This window comes from Triticum aestivum, chromosome 6D, assembly GCF_018294505.1.
Source record: "Triticum aestivum cultivar Chinese Spring chromosome 6D, IWGSC CS RefSeq v2.1, whole genome shotgun sequence".
Classification (NCBI taxonomy): domain Eukaryota; kingdom Viridiplantae; phylum Streptophyta; class Magnoliopsida; order Poales; family Poaceae; genus Triticum; species Triticum aestivum.
The window spans coordinates 2,811,146-2,838,913 of NC_057811.1; the positions used below are offsets into that span (position 1 = coordinate 2,811,146).

The window sequence follows — 27,768 nt, forward strand, 5'->3', positions numbered from 1 at the left end:
TTCATTTTATTTCCGCTTGGTTAATTTGTAAGGGTCTAATCAAACACTCTGAGTTCTCTAATATCTCCAGTTTTCGTGTAATCTGCCGTCTATGTCTGTTGCTGTAAGATAAGAAAAAAAATGTCCGTACCAATCTACCATTCTTAAGAAGTTGCTCCCCACTATATGGTATTCTCTTGACATGCAAATGATCCAACTCAGCATGCCATGTCATCAGGTGGCAACCAAATAAAAATCATGTGATGCAATATATTTCTTTCTTTCGCGTGTAGTCGTCTCCTGGTAACAGAAGCGATTGCTTTCGCCTTCCGTAACTGACGGGTGATCCTACAGTTTTTGCTCTTCCATGGACCACGGTTACTCCCAATTCCCAAACAATAAAAATCCACTAACAGCCGCATCCCGTTCCTCTCTCGATCCCTTCATCTTCATCTCTCACGTCCTTATCTACTCTCGCCGGCGGGTGCTTCGCGGCGCAACCAGCCCACCCGCACCAATCAGTGGTAGCAGTGGTCGACAACAGCCACACGGCAGCCGCTCGCTCGCCTGGTAGCCAATGGATAGGTCTTCGCTCTTGGCTGGACAGCCCCCGGAGTTCTTAGATTGTTTCAATGGTGCTCCCGCTGCCTACCCACATGATTCCCCAATGAGTTCTTGCCGTATTGTTTTTCTTACTATTTTCAATCTGATTTTCTTCATGGCGATGACACGGTTGATGGAGGAATAGGATTGCTCCGGCCGTGGCTTTAGTCTGGCGTGCAATGACGCTGTATGGGCGGATGAATTCCGTCCCATGCCATCCGCCCAGATGCGTGACGGGACCATGTCTTACTCTACTGTCGAGGCTGCACGATAGCACACACACGAGTAGGCATGACCGTCTCACACGGCCGGAATAGTTGATTGATGGTGAGGCATGTTGATAATAGACACACCTTCATCCATCTTCAGTGGCCCTAGCAGTCCTGCTACCCCCAGCCCTGGCGATCAGAGCCGCCGTATCGATGACTCTGTCAGGTTGCGCATAAGTTCGTCAGGTTATGTGTCCACAAGAGCCGATTCATCTATAGGCCCCCATATGAACGGTCAACGCCCGTCAGGTAATCTGTACAAAAATGCTAACTCGTCTCAAACATACTGCAGTTTCTGTTTTAATTCTACCATGTTCTCTTAGATCGATTACTAATATTAACCTTTATTTTTCTTTCATATTCTTTAACTATGCGTGTGCAATTGGTACCCTTTTGTTTTACCTCAAACTGAATCTTTGTGCAGATTAATGAGGTCGTGCTGCAAGCAATCCAATATTTATGGTCTCTTGACAGAGATAATAGAAACTAGATACTGCATCCAAGTTTTGTTATGCAAATGGTTGTACCGTGTTCTTTTAGAAAATGCTACTTAACAGTAGCTCTGAGAGAATGATGTCGTCCACATCCTCTACACTGAATGTATTTGTTGGTCAACAAATTTTGGGTATAAAGTTCAGTAGCGGTCAGAATATTACTTATATCATCAGTTTCTCGTATGTTTTCCTGGTATTTGACTACAACAGAATAATTAATGTTTTATTGCATATTGTGTTTTAACCCACAAAAGGCAGTTCAGTCATTGTATTTTCTGAACTTTCTCACTGAATTGCCTTGAGCATTGAAAGCGGATGCAAAGTAGAATGTGCCAGTGCAACTCTGACATAATCCCATCCTGAAACTGAAGATGTTTTATTATATTGCATGCTACTTGAAGCTTCCAGCATCCGCGCCTTTACCTCAGCTATATCTGTCGAAAACGAAAGGACTTGGCTAGAAAACGTAGCAGTTGAAGTTGCTAGCAGCAATTGCCTGGAGATGATCTGTGTCTCTTCAATTCAGCAAGTAATACTATTGCTGTACGGAAGGAAGGAAGCCGGCCTGGTCTAGTGGATGATGTTAAGAAGGCCTTTTTGTATCTTCATTTTATTTCCGCTTGGTTAATTTGTAAGGGTCTAATCAGACACTCTGAGTTCTCTAATATCTCCAGTTTTCGTGTAATTTGCCATCCATGCATGTTGCTGTAAGATTAGAAGAAACAAATTGCTGTACCAGTTAACCAAGTCATTGATGTTTGTGCTTGCTGAAAATAAAGAAGCGACCAAGGGTTTCTGTTCGTTCTACCAAGTTTACCTATGCTCCAACGCCGGGCTTGTTTTTCTTTCGTTGGGCCTCCCCTCCTTAATATTCAACTAAGAAAAAGATAATTCTGCCCCACCCGATGTAAAAGGCCAAGGTTTCTTTTCTTTTCTATGCTATTTACTTTTTTATTTAGTTGTTTTCTTAGTTTTTATCTTTTTTATTTTCTTTGGTTCTGTTTTGGGCTTTCATGGTTTTCTTTGGTTTTTCGTTTTTCTTCTTTTCTGAGGTATTTCTTTCTTCCGCTTCTTCGGTTTTCGTCGCTTTTCTATGTTTTTTTTGTTTTTTTCAACACATGTCTACATTTTGCATACACATTTGTACATTTCACTTATATATAAGGAACATTTGTAATACATGTTTAACATTTTTCATACACATGATTAACATTTAAAACAAACTATGTTTGATGACTAATCTTCTCATACACATTATACATTTTCGGTATATATCATGAACTTATTTTAATACATGTTAAACATTTTCTAAATATATGATTAATATTTCCTATACACGATCAACATTTTTTAAAGTTTATGTTTTTATGTTCAAAAAAATTTATACATGTTCTCGATTTTTCGTATACATCATGAACATTTTTTTCTACACGTTTAACCATTTTTAATAGATGATTTAGGGACTTATTCAAAGTGGTAGCAACGTACATGGGCAGGGCAGATAGTTAGGGTGATATGGTACTAACATTTCTATTCTATTTATTTTATTTTTCTTTGGTTGCTTTCTTAGTTTTTATCTTTTGTTTTGTTTTTCTTCTGTTTTGTTTTGCTTTTCTTTATTTCCTCTTGGGTTTGTCTCTTCCGCTTCTTCTCTTTTTGCTGCTTTTTTTTTCTTCAACACATGTCTACATCTCTCCTCTAGGAAAGCCCGGCTAGGGTTTCTACCTCCCGTCGGCGTCACCGCTGATCTGCCACGTCTCATGTGGCCTTATGGCCATGGGTGTGCAGTGTATCCCGGCCCTTGCTTATGGAGGGCTCTGCTTTAGGACATTTTTTAAGTTTTGTTAGGGTTTGTGTACTACTCAAAAAGACGAGACAGTGGCGGCTCCCTGAAGATGGAATAAGGTTCTCCCCACCTAGCCCCTGTCCTGGTGGTGCGTCTAGCCTCGTCGGGGGGCATGTGAGGTGTATCTCCGGCGGATGGATGGGAGAACTAGCGATGCTACTACTAGTTATTCAGCCAATTACTCTCAACTAACGTATGCTACACAAATCATGCTACTAATTTTTCGGCACCGTACAAAACTGTAGATGTTCATAATTCGGCTCCACACCTTCACGTTCATTGCAGAATAAGTAAAATTTTGCAGGAGGGCATATGCCTTCACCTACTCCCTCTGTACCAGTGCATAAGTCATCTTATGTTGTGCACCGTGACCAAGGCGGAGGGGAAAACGAGAGAACTTAATGTTTATTTGCTAATTAATACCATTACATGCAATGAATTGACCACTGCATCCCGTGCTAGCTAGTCTCAAGTTAGTAAAAATATACATGCCCCATGTTTCTTATTGGTTGATTCCTTTATACATGTCAAGAAACAAGAAATGAGGTGGGAGTTAATGCATCATGCCTAAGTGCTTTGGGATTATTTGGTTTTCGTAAGATGACTTATGCACCAGTACGAAGGGAGTAATATTGTAGAATATAATGTATCCTCTACACAATTGGAAAAAGTTAGGCATCATCCACAAGTCATTGCCCAAAGAATCTAAGAGTATTATGGAGCAATTTCTTCCAGAAGTGGTTGTGGTTGGGTTAAAGAAGAGTTTTGCCCAAAATAAAAGAACTAATGCTCTTTGCCTTGAACACATGAAAAGGGGTTGGTTCCTGATTATGATGCAATTAAAGCTACAGTTTTGCAGGAAAAATGAAACTTTGCCAATTGATGGAATTGGCGAGAAAAATATGGTTCTAGAATAGTGCATATGCCTTCACCTAGTACTGCAGCATATTATATATGCATGTGTCATTGTGGAAAGAACTTTAATCCTATTTTGCCTCTCATTACCAAGAATAAATAGTAAAATAATTTGCCCAAAGAAAAGAAGTCTTGCCAATTAGTAGAACTGATGAAATGAATGATGATTCTATGCGTGAAAGTTCTTCTGTTGAAATAGCATAGTTGAATACACCCTTCATTCCATAATGTAGTTCATCATTTTTAGAAAAGTCAAACCTCAAATACTTTGACCATGTTTCTGCGGAACATTTACATCTAGAATGCCAAGCATCTATAATTGGATTCATTATAAGAAGTATTTTTATATTTTATATATTTGGTATTGTAGAAATAAATAGCTTAATCTATAAACTTGGTCAAAGTTTGCAAAGTATGAGTTTTCAAAAAACCTATACACACTACATTATGGAACACATCATTATGGAACAGAGGGAGTACTATGCATTCCGAATCCATCAAACCCAAAGAGACAAGCAATGTTGAGAAAGGGCATGACAAGCATAAATGCTTCATTTTCTGAAATTTAAGGAACATATACTTCCTGCCCTATCAGTTCCGAGCCATAGAACTGGACGAGCGTCAAGATCAAGATATTATAGTCAAACAATGTTCAATTGGCAAGGGCCTTCAGATTGTTGAGGCACAAGATCAAGAAAAAGAAGACGATGGCATTGGAAAGCCATCTAAAAGTGGAGCAAGATATTGTTAAGGTGCTTTATTTCACCCATGGAATTGCGGAGGTTCACCCAAGTTTTATTGTTGGATTGTTGATGGTATTATTTTCGAGTGCTTTGGTTAAAAGTAAGCAAGATATTGAGGAGGTTTCAACCAAGTATGTATCAAGAAGTTCAAGCAAGCAACGACCTATATATGATTATCTCCCTAAGCATAAAATATGGTCAATGTAGGCTTATCGCCCTAAGCATATAAAATGGCCAATGGAGTGTTGTCATCATCCTTAGAATAAACACATTGCAAGAAGACATAGCAAACACAACCAAACAAAACAACAGCCAAATAATCAGGAGGACGACCAAAAAGATGCTCGAAAGCAACGCCACGCCGCAGAGCAGAGGAGGGTTGAATATTAATGAGGTAAGCGGAGGTCGAAACATCCTCGGGCCAAAAGTGAGGTGGCAGAGAGGCGGCGATCATGAACTTGTTCCTCTCTCTTGTTTTGTTTTTGTTTATCTACTAGCCATGACTTAGTCCATGTGTCATTTTTTATTCTTTGTAACAGTCATGATATGTGTTTTATAATTATGAAATTCTTGTTACTACTTGAAGTTGGATTTTTGTTGCACCTTGTGTTGAATTGTTCTGGTACCTTTGATGTGTGCACTTATTACAGAGTATGACGTACCTAATTGCTAGCGTTTGATTGGGTTTGACATTTGAGAACATGATTGCCGTGAAGGTCAGAGGTTGGGTAGATGTGCCATTAGTATTTTATACGTCGCCAGCATCATATGAGCTCAACGGCTGGCCGTATAATTAACATTACGACCAAGACCGAGCGATGGAGCTGGTGTGGGTCAAGAATCCCTTTCTCTACATAAAATAGTCATATCCCTTAATTGCTTCCAAAAACATGTATAGGGTGCTTTGGAATAGCTTTGGCTCATGCATGCATACCAAAGCTGCAAGGCAGTTAGTCAGAGCACAAGCCCCAGTAGTCGACATCCAGACATCCTAGCTAGCCAAGCCAACAGCGACCCCCCTTTGTCCAAAGAGTAGGTACGTGGTGTGTTCTCCGATGGGGATGGAGTCCATGAACAAGACAGCCGCACTGGAGGCTCTATCCCCGTACCTGAATCACCCGCGGAGAACCGTCATCCAGGCGGAGGTTTTCACGTCGGGGATCATTTTGCTTCTACTCCTGCAGCTCATCCTGGGCTCCTTTAGGCGGCAATCCACCAATCTGCTTGTCCAAGGAGGTACGTGGATGACCTACACTGTGTCGCTCCCGGCCATCGCCTACACCCTAGGCTTGATGCAGTCGTCTCCGGTGAAGAATGTGATGTACCCCATCTGGGCCATCTCATTGCTTATGGCCGCTGGGTACACCAACGCCGCCAGGGTCTACGAGCTCGACGACAACAGGCAATGGAAGCGGGGGGTTTTCAATATTGTACAGTACTCCGTCTACGTTACGTTCATCTGCTATCTACTTCTCCCGTATAGCATGAGCTTCAAGCCTTCTTTCGCCCAATTTCACAATCCTGCAATTATTAAGTCTCCGTCAATTGTCATCGCTCTTCTCACTATGATTACAATGTTCATGGTAATCGTGTGTAGAGAGATTGCATGCGTGTTGGTTGAGCTCGGCTATAACAAAGCCAGAAAATTTGCCAAGTTCTTGGAGAAACTTCCTGCTGCAGCTGTGGCTTCTGACAGCGAAGGGATTGATCCTGCCAGCAGCATCAATTTGAAAGGCTATAAATACCCTGTTCATATTGGTGGATACGGTGCTCAAGTCACCATCGACCAGATCTGGCACTGTGATGGAAGGCTCCTCAGCTCAGGTACTGATCACAGCGAAGGGCTCAAGGACACGTGTCTCGCCTTCTCCATGTATCAGCTACTGAAGCAGCGGTACTACGGAATGACGATTCCCAAGGAATGCCTTGCTGGAACCCACCATTTTTTACTCAGTGGATTGCTTAAGACAGAAGCCGGATGTAAGAGAGCTTTCAGGATTGTTGAAATGGAACTGGGGTTCTGCCATGACCACTTCCTAACTAAACATGCTATCATCTTTGAAGGGGAGGCAGGATTCTTCTTTCTCTTCTTGGTGAGGATTCTTCTGCTTTCCTTACTTGCATCTTTTGTAGTGCAAAGAAAACTGGATGTTAGGACACCCAGTGCTATCATTGAAGTTCAGAACAAAAGGGCTGACGACATCATCACTCTCCTTGTTCTGGCCACGATCCTGCTGGTAGAGATACTGCAAGCTGCATTTTATTTGGCCTCAGACTGGTGCAAGGTGTCGGTTACTTGTAGGTATGCCAAAAGCACTTCTTGGTACATACACAATTCTTTCACGGAGAAGCTTATCAGCTATATTAGCAGATTTACGATATTTGGTTACTGGAAGAATAGTATTGGACAGCACTCAATGGTTTTGGGGGCCACTAATTCTGAGTTGTCTGGTCGTGACCTGCAAACAGTTAGGCAAGCAGTGGTTGAGTCACTCGTATCATGTGATGGTGTACCAACTAATGGAGAAGGGTCATTAGGGAGGAATGGTGTCCTTGAAGAGCTTTGTTGGTCACTCATAGGTCAATCTCAGGCAGAGATCATGCTGATTTGGAATGTAGCGACTTATTACTGCGATCCACCGATATCTGGTGATGGACAACTGATGGGTGTCAACAAGCAAGTTTCAGTCAGCCTATCAAGATATTGTGCGTACCTGATGAAATCTGCCCCAGAATTGCTTCCAGAGAACTTCGGAGATACAAAGTCGGCCATGGCTGATGTGCAAGGTGTCTTCAACGAAGTTTTAAAATTCCCGAATTCTGGTATCACCCAGGCTATGGACGAATTCGAAGACAAAGAAGACGGAAGGAGCATCTTCATGAGAGGCGTGAAGCTGGGAAAGCAGCTCAAGGCCAATGCTACTTGTTGGAAAATAATTGCCGATTTCTGGTCCGAGAAGATTCTCTACATCGCACCCACACATAATGTTAAAGGGCACATGAAACTTCTTGCAAAAGGCGGAGAGTTTCTGACCCACATCTGGGTCCTCCTTACTCATTCTGGCATCATCGAGATTAACAGGCGCCAACCATCTCAAGAGGATGTTTAATTCGAATTCAGGCTCCTTGAATTCTAGAAAAGTGTGTCGATATTGTATATTGTATTGTATTCCAACAGTATGTATGTCATCTGCACTATTTATATATCACTTCGATCAGCATTTCCGTACCCAACATTGGTCATGGATTCCAACGTGGAGTTTGTGTTATATAATTTTTCAGGAAGCAGCATGTAATAGCATTGGCATCATCTAACCTTCTTAGCTAGATGCATTCCCAAGTACTGCAAAGCATGGTTATGGTGGATTTTCATGTACTACAAATCGACAAGGTCAAATTCTAAAGAAGCACTATTTTCTCGAGAAGGCCGCCATTAGCCATGCATAATGCTCCACCAACCAGTTTTTCCTTATGTCCATCTGGGGAGGTTGGCTGGAAAGAATGCATTGGTTCACACTACAATTGGTTTGATTGATGGAACATATGGAACACACCAAGTGCTTGAGAAGTTCAGATTTGGTAAAATAAGAGTAATATCCCAAAAGGTGTTTCACGCTTTCATTCCATCAAAAGGAAACACAGGACTAACCCTCTCGTTTAAATTTGAACATAATACTTTCTTTTTGCCGGTATTTTGAACGTAATACAACAGGCAGCATCAGTTTTGAAGTCTTTTCATCCTGTTATGTTCCTTTGTCCCAGCTTGACCATATTAACCCAGCTTCTTCTAGGTCAGAGAGTGATATATATCTACAAAAACTTAAAAACAATACTAGGGTTCAACCTGACAATTTTAGAAAATTGTTTGGTTGACGATGAATGCTTATCCCAGCAAAGAAACAAGAATGTGGAAAATATTAATACTTAAATTTGTTTATTGAAATATGAATACTTAACTGATAGCTTTTAGTTGGTGTTGAGAGTGGGGAGCCCAATGGGAAAGTTAGAGTCCGATAGATGTGCCATTAGTTTTTTATATATGTGTCGGGACTCCCGTAGAATATATGGGATTGCGGACTCTGTATATCTTTCGGTATGTTAGGATTTCGAGTAGCGTAATACTTTGTCTTCCACCAACTGTGGCCTCCCCACCAGGTCCTCCTCATCTCAATCATGGTGACGAGGCAAGTGGTATCCTTCACGACCAACCCCCAATAACTTCCTATATATATACTACCTCCGTCCTGGTTTATTTGTTCCCTTCATATTTTGTGGTAAATTTTAATCATAGATTTAACTAACAAAATGTTAGTGCATGTCACCAAAAATTATATCATTGTATTGGTATTCTAAGATCAAAGTTTAACATAAAATACAAAGAAAACTAATAAAACAGGATGGAGGTAGTACTACAAGCAGGTCATAGAATTATAAGTAGTACTCCATCCATCCATGTGAGCTTGGCGGCTAGCTAACCTTAACAGGCTAGCCGGCTAATTAACATTGGGACCGAGACCAAGCGAGAGAGCCGGTCTAAGTCAAGATCTAATCCCGATTACTACATAAATAAGCATAAACCCGAGAGAGCTTTTTAAGTCCTATGGATGCCTCACAGCCTGATGCCGCACAGTACAAAAGTAAAACCAAAATACGATGCAGATCCGTGAAGGGACCGAATGCCAATTGGTTCTCAACAGCAAACAGAATGTGTTCATAAGCCTGACGAGAGATCGATCTCTCGTCATAGAAGGTTCCTCTAACCCATGATGGAAGTTAGTGATGAAAGTTACATAGCTCAGATAACTAATTTAGGGTCAAGAGCAAACAAAAAACAGCTGCTGTTGGACAGTTGTTTATGTAGAAATTGTTTGCTGTTGTTGGACAATTGTATAGACAGCAAAGAATTGTTTGCTGCTGTTGGGCAATTGTTTGTTCACCAACAGCAAACAGCAATTATAGCCTGATTTGAGCCATGATGGAAGGTTCCTCTGACCCTCCTTTAAGCTACATAGCTGACGTCAGATCACTAACACGAAATTGCTTGATTTCTTTGATTAATTAACTGGATAAGCTTAGCTAGCTAGCTGGACAGTACTCTGTTAAAGACTCTGTGGAGTTTGATGGCGAGCTCTACAAAGCAGGTTTTGCACCAACTCGCTCTTCCCCTTTCTTTTTTCCTGATGGTTTTTGTCCTCTTGGTTGTGTTGCTGGTCTTACCGAAGAGGCAGATTTTGTATTTCCATTAAGAAATTATTAATGGAAGGGGGCAGTGCCCGCTTGGAAGGAAAAAAACTAGCTGGACAGTATTGGATAACTCCATTTGTATCTGCAAGTGGCTACATATGTAGATAGATCACTCAATTCCATCTCCTCTCATGATTTTAAATCACATGCAATTTGGCCACAAGAATGTCACAATCGTTGTTGAAGCTAAAATCGCAGGAGATCACCGGATATTATGCAGATTTAGGATAAATTTTCACTGCAAGTTATGCTGCCACTAAATCCTTCCTCCCTCGATTTTAATCAGTGGAAAATATATATATCATTTCTATCCTTGTTTATAAGTTTTTTACGATATAAAGTCTTCAAAAAACATAGACTTGATTTGGAGCCGGTGTTAGTGTTATGCCACTTTCTTTATATCGTAGACTTGATTTGAATAAGTTGACACCTACTGAAATATCTTTGCAAATGGCCGATAAATCAACTGCTATACCTGTCGGCATTTGTGAGGATGTGCCTGTTATAGTTGCAAACATTACTATTTTAACGGACTTTGTTATTCTTGATATTCCCGAGGACGATAGTATGTCGATTATCCTTGGTAGACCCTTTTTGAATACTGCAGGGGCTATTATTGATTGTAATAAAGGCAATGTCACTTTTCATGTTAATGGGAATGAGCATACGGTACACTTTCCGAGGAAATAATCTCAAGTCCATAGTATCAATTCTATTGGAAAAATTCCATCTATTACTATTGGAGGTTTTGAATTTCCTTTTCCTACTGTCAAGAAGAAATATGATATTCTTATTATTGGGGACGTGCATATCCCCGTTGAGGTAACCCAGTGTTATTCGAAATTTCTCCGGTTTCATGCGATTCGAAATGAGTTTGTTAACAAGATTTGATCAACCTTGTTAGTAGATTTCTTTTGATGAGCATGAGATGGACGAAGTTAGAAAGCACAAGTTTCTGTACCCTCCTTTTTACTTTTTGTTATTTAAATTAAATAAAGCAAAAATAGTATATTCCGTCTATTTTCTGAATTATCCATGCAATAAAAAATACCCCAAAAATAAAAGTTCTCCAAATGCCCTGAAATTGAAATATTATTTTTTCTAGAATATTTGAGAATATCTGGCACTGAGAACACATCAGAGGGAGCCAGCACCTGGCCACGAGGGTCCAGGGCGCGCCCCCTGCCTCGTGAGCCCATGGTGGCTCCCCTCCACCTATTCCTGCACCCACACACTCCTTTTTCCTTCCAAAAAAATCACCAACCAGCTCAAGCACGAGTTCTAGCTCATCTTGCTGCGATTTTCGATCTCCTTGCTCAAAGCTCCATTCACAAAACTGTTTGGGGGATTGTTCTTCGGTATGTGACTCCTCCAATGGTCCAATTAGTTTTTGTTCTACCGTTTTATTCATTGCAAATTTCTGCTGCTTAGGTGACCCTGTTCTTGAACTGGCATGTCAAATTTAGTTGGTTTCAAGTAGTTCTAATGCATGATATAGTCTCCAGGCACTTGTGGGAGTAGTTGCTATCAATTTTATTAAGTTTGGTTCACTTTTATTTTGAGTCACTAAAAATTTCAGAAATTTTTCAGAGGAAGGAATATGTTTAGGAAAATGTACCAAGGTGGTTCCTCAAGGAAGCAAGGCCCAAGGCTCGCGATACGTGAGTCGGACACTGAACCACCAAGGGAAGCTCAAGTGCGGCCTTGTGAATGGCCGTCAGAAAATTTTATGGTCCAAGCAGGAATTAAGGAGGAATTTGACACGTATGTGCGTAATGCTGATCTTGAGGACTTCGTGTCAGATAAGTGTTTACAACACCACTATCTAACTGATTCCTTTGTGAGAAGGTTTAAATTTACATCATCACGCAATTCTCACATTGTTCTGATTGATCTTTATGATAAATCATATACCATGGACCTAGGAGATTGTAATACTGCTTGTAAACTCCCGCAGTGGGCAATATTAATGAACCTCGCAAATCTGAATATAAGGATTTTCTTGCTAGTATCACTGTGGGGGAATCTAGAGAAATAACACAAGCTACCTTAGGGAGCATTCATTTTCCTGCCATATATTATTTTGCTCTCTTCATAGGTAGATGCATTAATGGTAAAGATGAGGCTTGTCACATATGTGTTCCAGATCTTTGTGTCCTTAAAAGCGCGATATTAGAAGATAAACAATATAACTTGGGGGGCTATTGTTGGACGAAGGTTGCATCTTAATGGTTTAAGCGGAGACTTGTTTGGTGGAATTTATGCAACTCGTGTAGCTAACTATCTTGGTGTACGCATATAAGAATATGATATTGAGTTACCTCCTGCTTATCTAGATTATAATGCTATGGTTCGCCATCAGTTTATTGAGAGGAATGAACAGCCTCTCTAGTACTGACTAATGTTTGACAGGCGCCGCATTTTCCATATTGCTCTCTTTGCTCCTACTTTCTTTGACTTTCAGACAAAACGGAGATTTATTATAACCAGGGAGGAGGCGAACGAGTATAAGGGGAGGACGGAGGCAGCTCGCCTCCAAGCGGCAGCTCATGAGGCAATAGCTGCTGCATCTCAGTACGACCCCAGCTACAACTTTGATCCATGGGCGTAACCAACTTAGGCCAAAAGCCTAAGCTTGGGGGAGTACGTATTTCTCACCGACATTATATTCATGTTCACACACTCATGCTAGTTGTCGGTGCTCATACTTTTTCACTGTATTATCCATGTTAGTTATTTTTCTTTTCTCGCTTTCTTCTTGTGTGTTTGAATAACCTTGAGAAAAACCAAAAAAAAATAGTTGTAGCTTTTAGCTAGTTTACTTTCCATGCTTCTAGTAGTAATTAAAAGAAAATCCAAAAAGATTTCTTGTTCTTCTTTTACTTGTTGGGAGCTTTCCCGTGTAAATAGTTTTCTTTGGTGGAATCAGCTGCAAGACGATCGGTTGATGTCAGGCAATAATCATATCCGCAGCTGGACTTTGATGAAGGAAGTCATGAGGCGCCGTTTTATTCCATCATACTATGAGAGGCAATTGTACAAGCGGTTGTAGGGGCTCACTCAAGGTTCCCGCACTGTTGAGGAGTACTATAAAGATATGGAGGTGCTGCTAATTCGGACAAGAACCCGTGAAAGTGATGAGGCAAAGATGGCGAGATTTTTACATGGGCTGAATGATGAAATATCGGATTTTGTGGAGGTGTTTCCTTATGATACATTATAAGATGTGGTACATCAAGCTATAAGAGTTGAGAAAAAGAATATGTGTAATGGTCGTACTTGTGCTTTCCAAGGCCGCACCACCACACGCTCATGGCAGTGAACACAACAGCCATATGGTTCTCAGTTTGAGGGTGCACCACCTAGGCACCCACATGCCTCGACGGCTTCCTCACCTGCTATTCGCAATCAAGATAAGAGGCCATCAGCTACAGCAGGAGTATCCTCTGCTCCACCTCCAGAAAAGTGTTCTATACGCAGCAGCGACATTCAATGCCACAAGTGCAAAGGAAGAGGTCATATTTCTTCGGAATGTCCAAGCAAACGAACTATGATCATCAATGAACGAGGTGAATGGGAGTCTGATAGTGACCCTGAAGGTGGCAATGATGAAGTGGAAGAGGATCAAGGTTGGGAAGTAGGGGGAACTATTTTATCTCATGAAGAACTTCATGGTGGAGCTTTGGTTGTATGTCGTTCACTTAATGCCCAGGTTGTGGAGGAGGCAAAGGGGCAGCGGCATAATATTTTCCACACCCGTTGCCTTATCAACTCAAAGATATGTCGAGTGATTGTTGATAGTGGCAGCTGCAACAATATTGCCAGCACAGTGATAGTCGAGAAGCTTCAATTGCAAACAAAACGTCACCCACATCCATACCGCATGCAATGGTTGAATGATTGTGGCGCAATTAAGGTGATTAGCAGCGTGCGAATACCAATTTCAGTAGGGACATATCAAGATGATGTTGAGTGTGATGTGGTGCCGATGCACGCTTGTCACTTGCTTCTTGGACGACCGTGGTTGCATGACCGTGATGTGCAAATCAGCGGGCGTGCGAATCGCTTATGTTTTGTCCATAGAGGAGAAAAGTTCACTTGGCTGCCCATGACACCCGAGGAAGTCTATCTTGATGAAATGAAAAGAAAAGGAAAGAAAAAGGGAGAGAGTGGTCATACACAACGAGTGAGCCACCACCATAGTGAGGGAGTGTTTCCATAGCCAAATATGACCAAGCCCCGGGAAAAACAGGGATTAGTTATGATGGCTAGGAAAAGGGATATGCGGGAATTGAGAGAACCTAATACTCCATTCTTTGTACTCATGTACAAGGAAACTTTATTGGCTGCTAACAATTTACCCTCAACTCTTCCTAGTGTTGTTTTTTATCTTTTGCAGGAGTATGAGGATGTGTTTCCCAAGGAGGTACCACCTGGTTTGCCACCGAAGCGAGGCATTGAGCACCAAATCGACTTGGTACCGGGCACCCCACTGCCAAACCAACCACCGTACCGAGCAAACCCGGAGGAGACGAAGGAAATTCAGAGGCAAGTAGAAGATCTTCTTAACAGAGAGTATGTAAGGGAAAGTCTTTCTCCTTGTGCTGTTACCATACTTTTAGTTCCAAAAAAAGATGGTACCATGCGCATGTGCACTGATTGTAGATCCATTAACAACATAACTGTGAGATATCGGCACCCTATTCCTAGGCTTGATGACATGCTTGATGAACTTTGTGGCTCCACCATATTTTCCAAAATTGATTTGCGAAGTGGTTACCACCAAGTAAGAATGAAAGAGGGTGACGAATGGAAAACTACATTTAAGACAAAATGTGGCTTGTATGAATGGTTGGTTATGCCTTTTGGATTAATGAATGCACCTAGTACTTTCATGAGATTGATGAATCATGTGCTTAGATCCTGTATTGGCAAGTTGTAGTGGTTTACTTTGATGACATATTGATTTATAGGAAAACTTTGGAGGATCATGTTGGACATATAAAATGTGTGCTTGGTGTCCTACGGGAGGAAAAGTTGTATGCTCACATGGGAAAGTGCACATTTTGCACAAACAAGGTTGTGTTTCTTGGCTTGTTGTTTCAGCAAAAGGTGTGGAGGTCGATGAAGAGAAGATCAAGGCTATTCGTGAGTGGATGCCTCCACAAAATGTGAGCCAGATACATAGCTTCCTCGGACTTGCAGGTTTCTATCACCGGTTCGTGAAGGATTTCAGCACCATTGTTGCACCAATGAATGAGTTAACGAAGAAAGACACTCCATTCCAATGGGGTGATGTCCAAGACAAGTCCTTACAAGAACTGAAGATGAGATTGACATCAGCCCCATTGCTTTCACTTCCTGATTTTGGTAAGATATTTGAGATTGAATGTGATGCAAGTGGTGTTGGCATTGGTGGAGTTCTAATGCAAGAAGGTAAACCCATCGCCTATTTTAGTGAGAAGCTTAATGGTCCAACTCTTAATTATTCCGTCTATGATAAAGAATTGCATGCACTTGTTCGATCCCTAGAAACATGGCAGCATTACTTGTGGCCAAAAGAGTTTGTAATACATCCTAACCATGAATCTTTAAAACATCTAAAGGGCCAACTCAAACTGAACCGTAGACATGCAAAATGGAGCATCCCCGATAAAGTACAAGAAAGGGCCAACTCAAAAGTTATGATGGATTTCTATTTTGAGCTAACAAATTGTGCATCCCCGATTGTTCTGTTCGTTTGTTGCTCTTGCAGGAGGCTCACGCTGGTGGTCTCGTGGGACATTTTGGAGCCAAGAAAACTGAAAGTGTACTCGTTGATCACTTCTTTTGGCCGCGAATGAGACGTGATGTGGAACGCTACGTGATGAGGTGCGAGATTTGTCACAAAGCTAAGTCCTGCTTGAATCCTCATGGTTTATATACTCCTCTATCTATTCTGAATACTCCATGGGAAGATATTTATATGGATTTTGTTCTTGGTTTACCATGGATTAAGAGGGGGAGTTACTCGGTGTTTGTGGTAGTTGATCGTTTTAGCAAAATGGCACATTTTATCCCATGTCATAAGAGCGATGATGCTTCAGACATTGCTGATTTGTTTTTCAGGAAAGTTGTGCGGCTACATGGAGTACCACACACGATTGTGTCAGACCGTGACACCAAATTTTTGAGCTACTTTTGGAAGACCTTGTGGGGAAAACTTGGCACCAAGCTCCTATTTTCCACGACATGCCACCCACAAACTGATGGACAGACTGAAGTTGTCAACCAGACATTGTCCATGATGTTGCGAGCAGTCCTCAAGAAGAATTTGAAGATGTGGGAAGAGTGCCTACCTCATGTGGAGTTCGCGTATAACAGGGCGGTACATTCGACCACTAAATTTTGCCCATTTGAACTTGTTTATGGCTTCAAACCTATTGCTCCCATCGATCTTTTGCCTTTGCCAATGCAGGAAAGAACCAGCCTTGATGCAAATAAGCGTGCTGATTTCGTCAAGAAACGTCATGCCCAAGCAAAGGAGAACATTGAGAAAATGACTGGACAATATACGAAGCGGGTAAACAAGAACAGGAAGAAGCTGGTGTTCGAGCAAGGCGATTTGGTATGGGTACACCTTCGGAAGGACCGTTTTCCTGAGCAACGCAAGTGCAAGTTGCAGCCGCGGCGATGGACCATTTGCAGTGCTCAAGAGGATCAACGACAATGCTTACAAGATCGATCTTCCAGAAGAATATGGTGTTAGCCCAACCTTCAATGTCTCGGATCTTTCCCCATACTTTGGGCCATTAGAGTCGAGGATGACTCCTTCTCAAGAGGGGGAGGATGATGAGGACATCCCAACCATGGGCACCACACCACCAATCATCAACGGTCCAATCACAAGAAGTCGCGCAATGCAAATACATGATCAAGTGAACGCCAACTTAAGTCTATCATTTGACCTTGAAAACATGGTTGTGCCTTCACCTCCTTTGTTGTTGGTTGAACTTAGGTGCAATATCGAAGAAGGCCAAACACATTTTAGTCCGTGCAAAACCATGTTTTATGACAAAGAAACAAAATTAGGAGCTCATGAAGAAATGAGTTGTCTGCTGAAGAAACATTGTTTCGATTCTGACGAGACAATATTTTGCACGAGTTTGGATATCCCAACTTGCGAAAGGTTTCCAGAACTCGAGTTTTCTGCTGAAGGAAATATTGTTCGACCCCAGTGAACAATGTTTGGTCGGGAACTACCAACCACCTCAAACGAGAGTTTTCCAGAAGCTACCTCATTAAGTGTTCAAGCCATTTAGTCAAACAAAGCTGGTTCACTTTCACACCTAAGCTGGTTCCAGAAGCTAGTTCTCTTTCACACCTAACCAGGGGGGTTGTCTCGATTATAAATAGGCTAGCTCTTCCCTTCGTTGGGGACTTTTGCCATTTCTATCAAAGACCAAAGACATAGACTCCTCCTGAGATTGGAGAGCTCCTGTTACCCTTATTCTCGTGATTCCTTGAGAAATTGCTCCTAATTCGTGCTCCACGATGAGATCATGTTGTGTGGGTTAGAGTTCGTGGTTTCCCTTGCGGATTGCACCTATCCCATGCTCCACGAATTGAGCGTGGTTGTGTGGGCTAGTATTGCGGGTTGTGGATCAGCGAATGTTGGATTGCGGGCTTCGGTGAGCATCCTCCTCGTTGGGTCATAATCTCTTATTTTCCGTTTTCCGGCTGCTTGCAGCTAATTATCCCCATCCATTTATCGATCCTACACCGTGAAGATCGGACCTCCCCTTGAACACCCTTTTCTCCGAAGACGGGGTCGCATCAGGTGTTCTTATTGTGTTTGTATCCTCTTGATGCTTCATTTTGAGCCAATAAAATTCACCCTTTGTCGGAAAAAAAAGTAATGGGGAACTTCCTGAACTCGATGAAATTGAACAAGATCATGATCATGTCTACGAAAAGTCTTACCACTATGTGGCGTGCTACTCAAAGCTTCCAGCTTATGTGCCTTTACCTCAGCCACATTTGTTGGAAGCAAAGAGGCTTGATCGGCGGACGTGGCGGTCGAAATTGCTAGCAGTTGTTGGAAAATCAAGCTGGGCTAATCTGTATGTGTCTTCATTTTGGCGAGTGATAGTGCTGGAAAGAATCAAGCATAGTCTAGGAATCATTTTAAAAAGGTCTTCTATATTTTTCTTTTGTTCCCATTGTGTTATTTTGTAAGGGTCTGAACTAACACTGTCTAAATGCCAAAAACTACCTGATTTCAGTGTATTGTGTCGTCCAATTCCCCGGTGCTCTGTTTCTAAGGTGGACGTGATAATAACATTGTAAAGATAGAACAAGCTTGTTATACATGTTTCCAGTTCACCAAGCTATGGATGCTTCTGCAAAGGAAGAACGGATAGCTTTTATTATTTTTAGTGTTGTTTCTGCAAGTGCGAAATACATGTATTATGTTGTCAGACCGTCCGTTGCCATCATGCTATCCCGTGACCATTTTTCATTCAGTTGTCTCATAATTGTGGACACGGTACTGACTCATTCCAATCCATGTGTTACTGATCGCCTCACATATGTTGACATGCAGGCGCCCGGAGAATGCGTGCTGGTCCTAGGCTGGGATATGCAACCCATAGAGCCTTTTCATATGATGAGCTTGTGGGCCATTGTGTCAGTGACCTGTAATGTATGTGGGCCATTGTGCCAAGTTTACCTTGTTCTGCGTAGAAAATAAGATACAAGAAATGGAATACCAGCAGCATAGATGGTGCATGCCGTGTCACCTTTGTTTTGCAGTCAGTCAGTGGCATCAATTGTGTATCACACCTTTCAGTTATGTCTCAACTAATAGTTTCTTAATTGTGTATCACACCTGTTCTCTCCTTCTGACACTGCAGTGACCATAAACGGGATATCACCTTTTCTACTGAATATCACCTTTTTCTGGTCTATCTGCCCTTTGTTTATGTGGGCTTGGTCCTTATCACATATTTTATAGGACTTGTTTTATATTAAGAACCATAGTCTGTAGTGATGTACAACTAACGACACTAGCACATATTATATATTAAGAACCATAGTCTGTAGTGCTGGCCAACACTGGCACAATCTTTTGCTGCTACTGTCATTAATAATTCTTGCCAAGTCAATTTGCAATAGAGGCTCTTTAGCTAGCAAACAGGCAAGGGGTTGGTTCAGATAAAAGTTAGTCCAAATGTCTGTGTCAATGCCGCAAGAAAGAGTATAAATGAACATTGTTACGGGGAAGCAAGCCCTGCTAGGTTGCCATTGCCTTTGCCCTGCTTTCCCTTTGCCTTTGCCCACCCACCTTCCAAGAAGTGCTTTAATCCGTTCTTCCTACTATACGCTACATGCACCACCACCTTCCACGAAGTTCTTAAATACATTATTCCAACTACGCCTACCTCACTAACAAGCACACCCGCCATTCCTCTCTCCCCCAAGGTTCTCCTATTCTACAAAGCCCTGCCTCTTTACCTGCACTTGAGTACCCTCTGGTCTGACTACCCTAGTGACCGAGTGGCCACCTGCTCCTGCTACATCGATTTGTGTCTGCAGTTAAGGTAGGTAATTGTGTTCCTCCTTGCACCATTTTGGTTGGCCAAGCGGATTGAAAGCATCGTACTTACTGCAGCGCGGTTTTGTTACCTAAAATTAGCCTCTACCAGCGACATCGCTGTGTGTGTACCTTCTCTCACCTGCAAATTTGATTTGTTTGATCAAATGATTGGATTCCATTGCAGGTTTCTTTCTTTCCAAGTTCGGAGAAGGCTGTTGCTGATATTATCAGTTTGGACTTCGAGTGAACTACTACTACCATAATAGGGGGATGGACCCTATGGTTGTTGGTACGCTACCTGATGATCTGGTGGTGGAAGTCCTCTCCCGGCTGCCGTTCAAGTCTTTTTGCCGCTTCAAATGTGTCTACAAGCCCTGGCGTCGCCTTCTCATCAAATCCAAACTACCATGAGAACCTGCCGAAAATTCCCACTAGCCTTTTCTGCCAATACCAAGACCAGGATAAGAAGGCTACCAAGCTTATTGGCCAGCCCCGAAACGTGGAGCAAATTGATGGAGCACTTAGTTTCTTGCCGCAGTACCCACAACTGGAGCTTATGGTTTGCTGCAATGGCCTAGTCCTTTGCATGCGTAGGAGCATGGATTGGAGCAATCGTACAATTATCTACCGCTTCATTGTGTGCAACCCCGCAACACGAGAGTGGACAAAGCTGCCTGATAGCCGTCCTTACCAAGAACATGGTATTTGTGATGCTATGTTGGTTTTCAACCCGTCATGTTCCCCACAGTTCTATGTCCTCAACTTTAAACGGGATCCTTTAACTTCATTCTTGAGCGGGCTCGAGGTGTTTTCATCCAACCTTTCCACATGGCTTGGGTATGATGCATGGTGGAATTCTGGGAAGCCCACTGTTATTGGATACCGACACTTGTTCATAGATGGTTCACTTTATCTGTTTAGTCTGCGGAGGAATTCAAGGAGGATCTTGGTGCTGAATGGCTTTGAGGCAATGAGTTCCCGCATACCGCCTAGTCGTCGGACTATCAAGTTGCCAAACGACCCTTCTGTTGAGTCTCCGAATGGCCTTTCCTTTGGTATGTACACTCGAGGTTTCTTTGGACACTCTCTAGGGGCCTTGCACTTTGCATTGCCAGAGGTGGATGGGAGTGCGATCCGGATCTGGAGTATCGATGTTTCCGGGCCTTACAAGTGGAGTATGAAGCATCGTCTTAGTATGAGAGATGCGTTTGGAAGAGATGACCTTGCTCACTATGACTTCACACAACAGTGTCGGAATTGTGCTTACAAGATTGTCGCTCTCGACTTGGAGAGTGACGTCATATTCCTCCTTGACCAGGAAAACCAGGTTCGTTCGTACGCCATCAGCACTGGGAAACTTCATGAGCTAAATGACATTGAACAAGATCATGAGCATAGCTATAACAAGTTCTTTTATTATATTGCATGCTACTTGAAGCTTCCAGCATCCGTGCCTTTTCCTTAGCTATTTTTGTCGAAAACGAAGAGACTTGGTCGGAAACATAGCAGTTGAAGCTGCTAGCAATTGTTGGCAAACCATGCTGGAGATGATTTGTGTGTCTTCACTTCGGCAATTAATACTATTTCTGTAGGCAAGGAAGGAAGCCGGCCTAGTCTAGTGGATGATGTTAAGAAGACCTTTTTGTATCTTCATTTTATTTCCGTTCGGTTAATTTGTAAGGGTCTAATCAAACACTCTGAGTTTTGAAATATCTCCAGCAAGATTAGATTTTTTTTTTGCCGTACCAAGTTATTGGTGTCTGTGCTTGCTTGCAAATAAAGAAGCGACTAAGGGTTTCTTCACTTACAGGGAGACTAGCTTCTGTCTCGCCTGAAGGTCGGCCCATTTCTTAGCGCCCGCTGGCTCGCTCTATCTCAGTGTTTGCTGCGATTTGCTCGTGATTTTTTAATTTTTTTTCTTCATGGGCTTCTTCGGTTTTTCTGTTTTTCCATTGTTTTTTCATCGTTTTCTTTGTTTTATTCTGGTTTTATTGTTCTTTTCTTTTCTTTCTTTTCTTTTTGGTTTTTCTTTGATACCTTTCTCCGTTTTTATTGGGTTTTTTCTATTATATTCTACTTTCTTTATTTATTTTCTTTGGTTTCTTTTCTAGGTTTTTTTGTTCTTCTTCGGTTTTGTTTTGCTTTTTTTGATTTTTCTTTATTTTCCCATGGGTTTTCATGGTTTTCTTCAGGTTTTTTATTTTTTGTCTTTTCTGAGGTTTTTATTTCCTCCGTTTCTTTGGTTGTCACCGCTTTTTTCTTTTTTCATCAACACATGTCTAAATTTTTCATACACAATTGTACATTTTACATATATATTAGGAATACTTTTTATACAAGTTTAACATTTTTCAAATACATGATTTTCCCTAATTGACAAGAGCAGCACCTACCACACCTCCAAGACAAAAAGGGAAACACAAGTGTGACTTCTCCATTGTTTTGCCGAAGTTCTATGTCTTAAAGCAAAGTTGTCTTCTGGCTGGTAGTTGATAGCATCATATGTCCATTGGTGATAGTCGATGTTGATAGGTATTTACACTTGCATCATTTAAGAAGCATGTCAATTCTTTGTCCTTATAGGTAGAGTATGTCATAATGCAAGTATACAACGATATCTGGATTAGAATTTTTCTCCTATCCATTTAGGACATATGATCTGTACTAGACTTTGAGAAAAGTAAACCGCTAATTTAATAAGCATGACATTTCACATGATGTGCTACCGGAAAACTAAAGAGTTTATTCTTACTTTTCATATTTCTCTGTCATAGACTTGCTCCTGAACTTTTAGTAGTATATCCAATACCTTCCCACGTAAAGCTGTTCATGAAGGACGAGGAGATCAAGGGCTCCAGCAATGATCCAAATGAGAGGCAAGAAGCCTGCAGTGAACACCGGCCCTCTCTATGCTCAGTGCACCGGGTCATTAGTACATGTCCTATCCCCGATATTCCCACTCCCTGTACAGCAATAGTGCAAAGTTTCAGTGTACATTAAGCTGAACCTGAACCGGTGTTAAATAATTCTAGTTTATGTCCAGACAAGTAGGGTCAAATAGCTGTAATCAAGAAACGAAAAGATTGGTTGATAGTCTTTTTATAGCTAACGGACGTTTTTACTGATTCTTTATCGGTTGGTGGTTATCTGAGCAATCTTACGTATCGCGAAAAGAATAGTTGCAATCTGTATACTTCCTCGGAGCAGCCAAAATGAGAGGTGGCGAGTACCAGTGCCCTGCCTGCAGTGAGCTGAACACGACCATGAATGCAGCAGGGTACTTCTTGGTGAGCTTCCCTTGCAACAGCATCCAGAATGAGACAATTGGTCCTTCGATTCGAAGCCCGCTAGCTAAGGGAGGACAAATTTCGGGAGGTTGTCAAGCAAGCTTGGTAGTGCTCTGTAGCAGCTAAAGGTAAATCTTGCAGAATGACTCGCTGTTGTGCACAAGCAGTTGTATAAACGGGACAGAACAATTCTGAAGAAACCTTCGAAGAAAATTAAATTGGCTTAGAGAGAACTAGAGAGTGTTGCGAGGGATACATTATCCTTGCAGTAGAAAGTTCAGAGGCAGAAGGGTTAGATGTAGAGCTTGAGCGCTTGTTGGACATGGAAGAATTATAGTGGGCCGAACGTTTGCTTTACCTAGAAACAAGATATAAATCTACTCTAGGGAAAAAAATAGATAGCTTTGCAATATAATAAACAACGCAAAAATAAAAGTTAGTTGCTGATTTGCAAAAGAACAATAAAGTAAAGGATTTTAAAAAAAAATAAAGAAAAGGATTGTCCCTAGGCAATTCGTTACGAAACGATAGTGATAATCATCTATCCAAAAAAATTATGTGGGAGTGGCCGACGCTAACAAATAGCAAAATCCATTGACTACAAGTACTTATGATTGAATTGACCAACGCTAACAAGTAGCAAAAACTTGTCGAAAACTTCAAAAAGTATCACAAAACTAGTTGGAGCCTCTGTGTGATCAGACGGATGGGCCGCCTATTAGCAACAAAGGATTTACTAAGAACAGATGGCGCACGAAACGTAAGTAGGTCTCGTCTCTGGCACGAAGTTACTAGGCTAGCCCAATACTAGGCTATCGCATGAGTTTTATCCTGTTGTTTTTCTTTATCATGGATCCCATTGTTTTGTATTGGATTTCTTTATGTTTCCTTGGTTTTATTTTTTTCTTCTTTTATCCGGTTTTCTTTTCTCAATTTTAGGGGTTTTCTTTGTTTCCTTCTTTCTCTCAACACATGTCTAACTTTTCCATACACATTACACATATTTGGTATATACAAGGAACATTTTTTATACACGTTTAACATTTTCCAAATACATGATTAACATTTTTACAAATACATGTTTTTAACTTTTTTAATACGTGTTCATTTTTCAAATACTTGATGAACTCTTTTTCTTTCGAATACATGTTTTTAACATATTTTTGAATTTGTGTTAAATATTTTCCATACACAATAAGATGAAATTTTGCCAAGACAAGAGATAATAGCTTCTAAGTAATGCCATTGTACCCGGATTTGTTTTTCTTTCAAACGAATGATTGAACGAAAATGGGACTTGTTAAAGTTTGAAACATTTTTTTGAATTACATGCATTTCTTTACATCATAAATTAAATTTTAACAATGTAATATTCACTTTTTTTAAATGAGTAAACATTTTTAAATGTTACATACATATTTAAATGGTATAAATATTTTCTAAAAATTGGACGATCATATTTTCACATTGCTTGAACATTTCTAAATGTGTGATGAACACATAAAATACTTTATTATTAAAATACTTTTATTTCTAAAAAATATAAAAATATGACACCTGCATAACATCCATGTGAAGAACCCACGTTGGTACTGAGCTGGCCAACTAATGGCTCCCTGTAAGCGTGAGCCAATGTCTCCCATAAAGCCAAATGTAGCCATGCCTATTGAATGGTGTCGTGAGAAACCTGCTAGGCAGAAGAATCATATTTGTCGCGTTGGTTGACAAATAGCTCATAAACACGTACCCCTCAAGCGCGGTACTGGCCGGCCCAGTCCACTCTTTCTATAAGTACCCCTCAAATGGCGACAAATTGTTTTGGAATGTTTCTGAAACAACACCAAAACCGGTTTACTTTTATGCTACTTTGTTTTGTTTCAAAACTTTTTTTGTCAGTTTTCTCTGATTTTTGTTTTCATTAATTATTTTTTTTCCTTTTTAATTGCACTCCATATTATCCAATTTCATGAAGACATTTTTTTCAATTCTTGAGCATTTTTTAAATGGAAAATGTTTTCGAATTCATGAAGATATTTTGCATTTGCAACCCATTTTTTAGGTCGACATTTTATTTAATTCATGATTTCTATTTGAATTTGCAAACATACTTTGAATTGTTTACCATTTTTTAATTTAAAATTAAATATTAATAGAAGTTCTTTTTCCGTATTCATTAGCATTTTTCAAATTTGTTAACATCTTTCGAAATAAAAAAATCAATTCTCCAACATATTTTGAATTTATGAACTTTTCATGAATTTGCAACGTTTTATGGAATTTGCGAACAACCTATTGAATTCATGAATATTTTTTAAAATCACAAAAATATTTTTAATACATGAACTTTGTTTCAATTTTTGAACATTTTCAAAATATCAATTGTTTTTCAATTCGCCGTCAATTTTTTTAGTGCGCCAAACGTTTCTAAATGCGCGATTTTTTTTAGTTCATGAACAACCTTTTGAATTCATGAAATTCCAAAATTATGACCATTTTTTTAATGTGTGTACGTTTTTTCAAGTTCGTGAACATTTTATGAAATTGTGACCTTTTTTTAATTCGTGAACATTCTTCGAATTCGCGTACAACTTTCTGAATTCATGAACGAAAGATCCCGGCTTTTCATTGCTCTGTCGTGCCACCTCTCCTCCCAGAGCCGGTTCTTATCCATAAATTTTTCACTTTTAAATTTCAGGAACAACTTTTAGATGTCACAAACATTTTTCAATATCATGAAGATTTTCTCAAAATCAGGTACATTTTTTCAGTTCATGATTTGTTTTTAAATCATAAACATAATTTATAGTTCATCAGCATTTTTTTTAATCACGAAGTTTTTTTTTTGAAATAAGGAATATTTTTCTCATTTGCTAACATTTCAAAATTCCAAGGAATATTTTTAAATCCGCAATCATTTTCTAAAATTCGTGTACGACCTTCTTTATTATCTCCTTGAGAGAGGCCGATCCTGGGTAAAATCCTGTGTCCATGTTACCGTCGCTCCAAGACGCCTAGGTTAGAACCCCTACTACGAGATATGCTGGATTTAGAACCGAAAACATGGATCTGCAAAGCAGCATGATGGATTCTCTAGTTTACATTTAACAATAAGAATATAATTCAACATGACAATTGTTCGACGACAAGCTCTTTGTAAACACCTTAGATAATCTGGAGCTATCTATTTGTGTATACCTAACCATAAACTAGAAACCACTAGAAAGATATTTTTATACCAATATATACGTCTAGTCACCTGTACCAAGATATTTAATGATATATGCACATACATATATACTATATGAATGCAAGAGTAACAAATTAATCCAACAATGTATGCTATTTTCCATCTTATTTTATAACATTTAAGGGATCTTGTAAAAAATATGATGCAATGAATTGAAAAAAGAACAGAACTGGTACAACTGAAGTATAAATTAGTAAAATAGTTTAGTATGAATGTGATAATGGGTTGTTGAATCTGAAGAAAATGGTTTCATTGACATGTGTTTGGCCACCGTCAACGAAGACTGTACAATGACCAACATAGAATATTGCAAATTTGTCATGTCGAATGATGATAATTTGCCATGGCAAATGATCTGTAATTCATAGTAATTTGCCATGGTATATGAAATTAAATGGTATCTATCTGATTAATGAGAAATGTAAAACAATGGTATGAATTATAGATGTTTGTCATGTTAAATTTAAAGAAGTCTAACTAGAGATCTATAATATGGCAAATTTAGATAACATAGTGCGTTGCATGTTAAAACAATCTACACAAAATGAATAGTAATTTGCCATGGTAAATGACAATTCAAAACAATTTTGTCATGACAGGTATTTACTAAACAAAAAATGGAGGCTATAAAAATATTGTAAAATTGTCATGCCAATTGATGATAATTTCCTCCGTTTATGAATAGTAAAAAAAGTAGCACCAATCAAATAGTCGACCAAATTCCAAAATCCCAAATCAATCACTCCAAAGTATCATGGACCAGCAAAGAGCACGCTAAAAATGGGATGCAGAGAAAGAACATCTGAATCATCGCGGTTTTAATTCTTTACTCTCCAAATTGCTAGCATTCACTACTAGGAAAACCCCTGTAGACAGCTGCTTACTACTAGCGTGGGTTATATGGCCCGTGCTACTACTACTTAGTAGTAGCATGGGTCAAAAAATGCGCTACTACTAACAAATAGTAGTAGAGTGGGCCTACTGGTCCCGCGCTACTAGTAAGTGGTCCTCATCATGCCCCCAGAACATGCAATAGTAGTAGCGTCGGGTATAAAAGCCGCGCTACTACTAAATTGATAGTAGTAGCGTGTGTACGCCGCGCCGTGCTATTACTATGGATAGACCGGGTGAGCTGGTGTGCCTGAGTTAGTAGCAGCGCGACATCCGTGCCCTGCGCTACCACTTGGTCGCACCGCACCGCAATGTGTTCTCTCCCCTAAGACCGATCGGGCTCTCCATCCCACACCCCACCCAATATCTCTCACGCCACTGCTCCTCCCAATCCCATCGTCGATGCCTCCTCCGCCCCCAAACTACAGCGATAGGGACGTCGGCGCCCTCACCCGTGCCCCCCCCCAACTCGTCTTCTCACCGGTTGTTTGGAGGAGCCGCCTTTTGCGCTACTGTGGTCGGGCTGCGGCAACCACCAGAGGTCCACCGCGGGCAGGAGCCCCCTCCTTCTCCACCTGAAACCCTAGCCCGAATTCGGCAGAGGTGCAGCATCACGGGATCCCCTCCAAAAGTAGCATCTTCTTCTTCTGGCTCTTCTTCTTCTTCTTCCCTG

The 27,768-nt window shown here is 40.7% G+C and overlaps 1 protein-coding gene and 1 pseudogene across 1 annotated transcript; both read left to right on the forward strand.

Annotated features, from left to right (window-relative positions):
* The window catches only part of LOC123146429 (uncharacterized), a 119,919-nt pseudogene extending 101,214 nt beyond the window's left edge, over positions 1–18,705 (forward strand).
* Positions 18,706–19,920: 1,215 nt separating this feature from the next.
* Positions 19,921–21,161, forward strand: LOC123141071 (uncharacterized). The gene has a single exon (XM_044560306.1). The coding sequence runs from the start codon at positions 19,972–19,974 to the stop codon at positions 21,133–21,135; it is 1,164 nt and encodes a 387-aa protein (XP_044416241.1). The 5' UTR covers positions 19,921–19,971; the 3' UTR covers positions 21,136–21,161.
* The last annotated feature ends 6,607 nt before the right edge of the window (positions 21,162–27,768 follow it).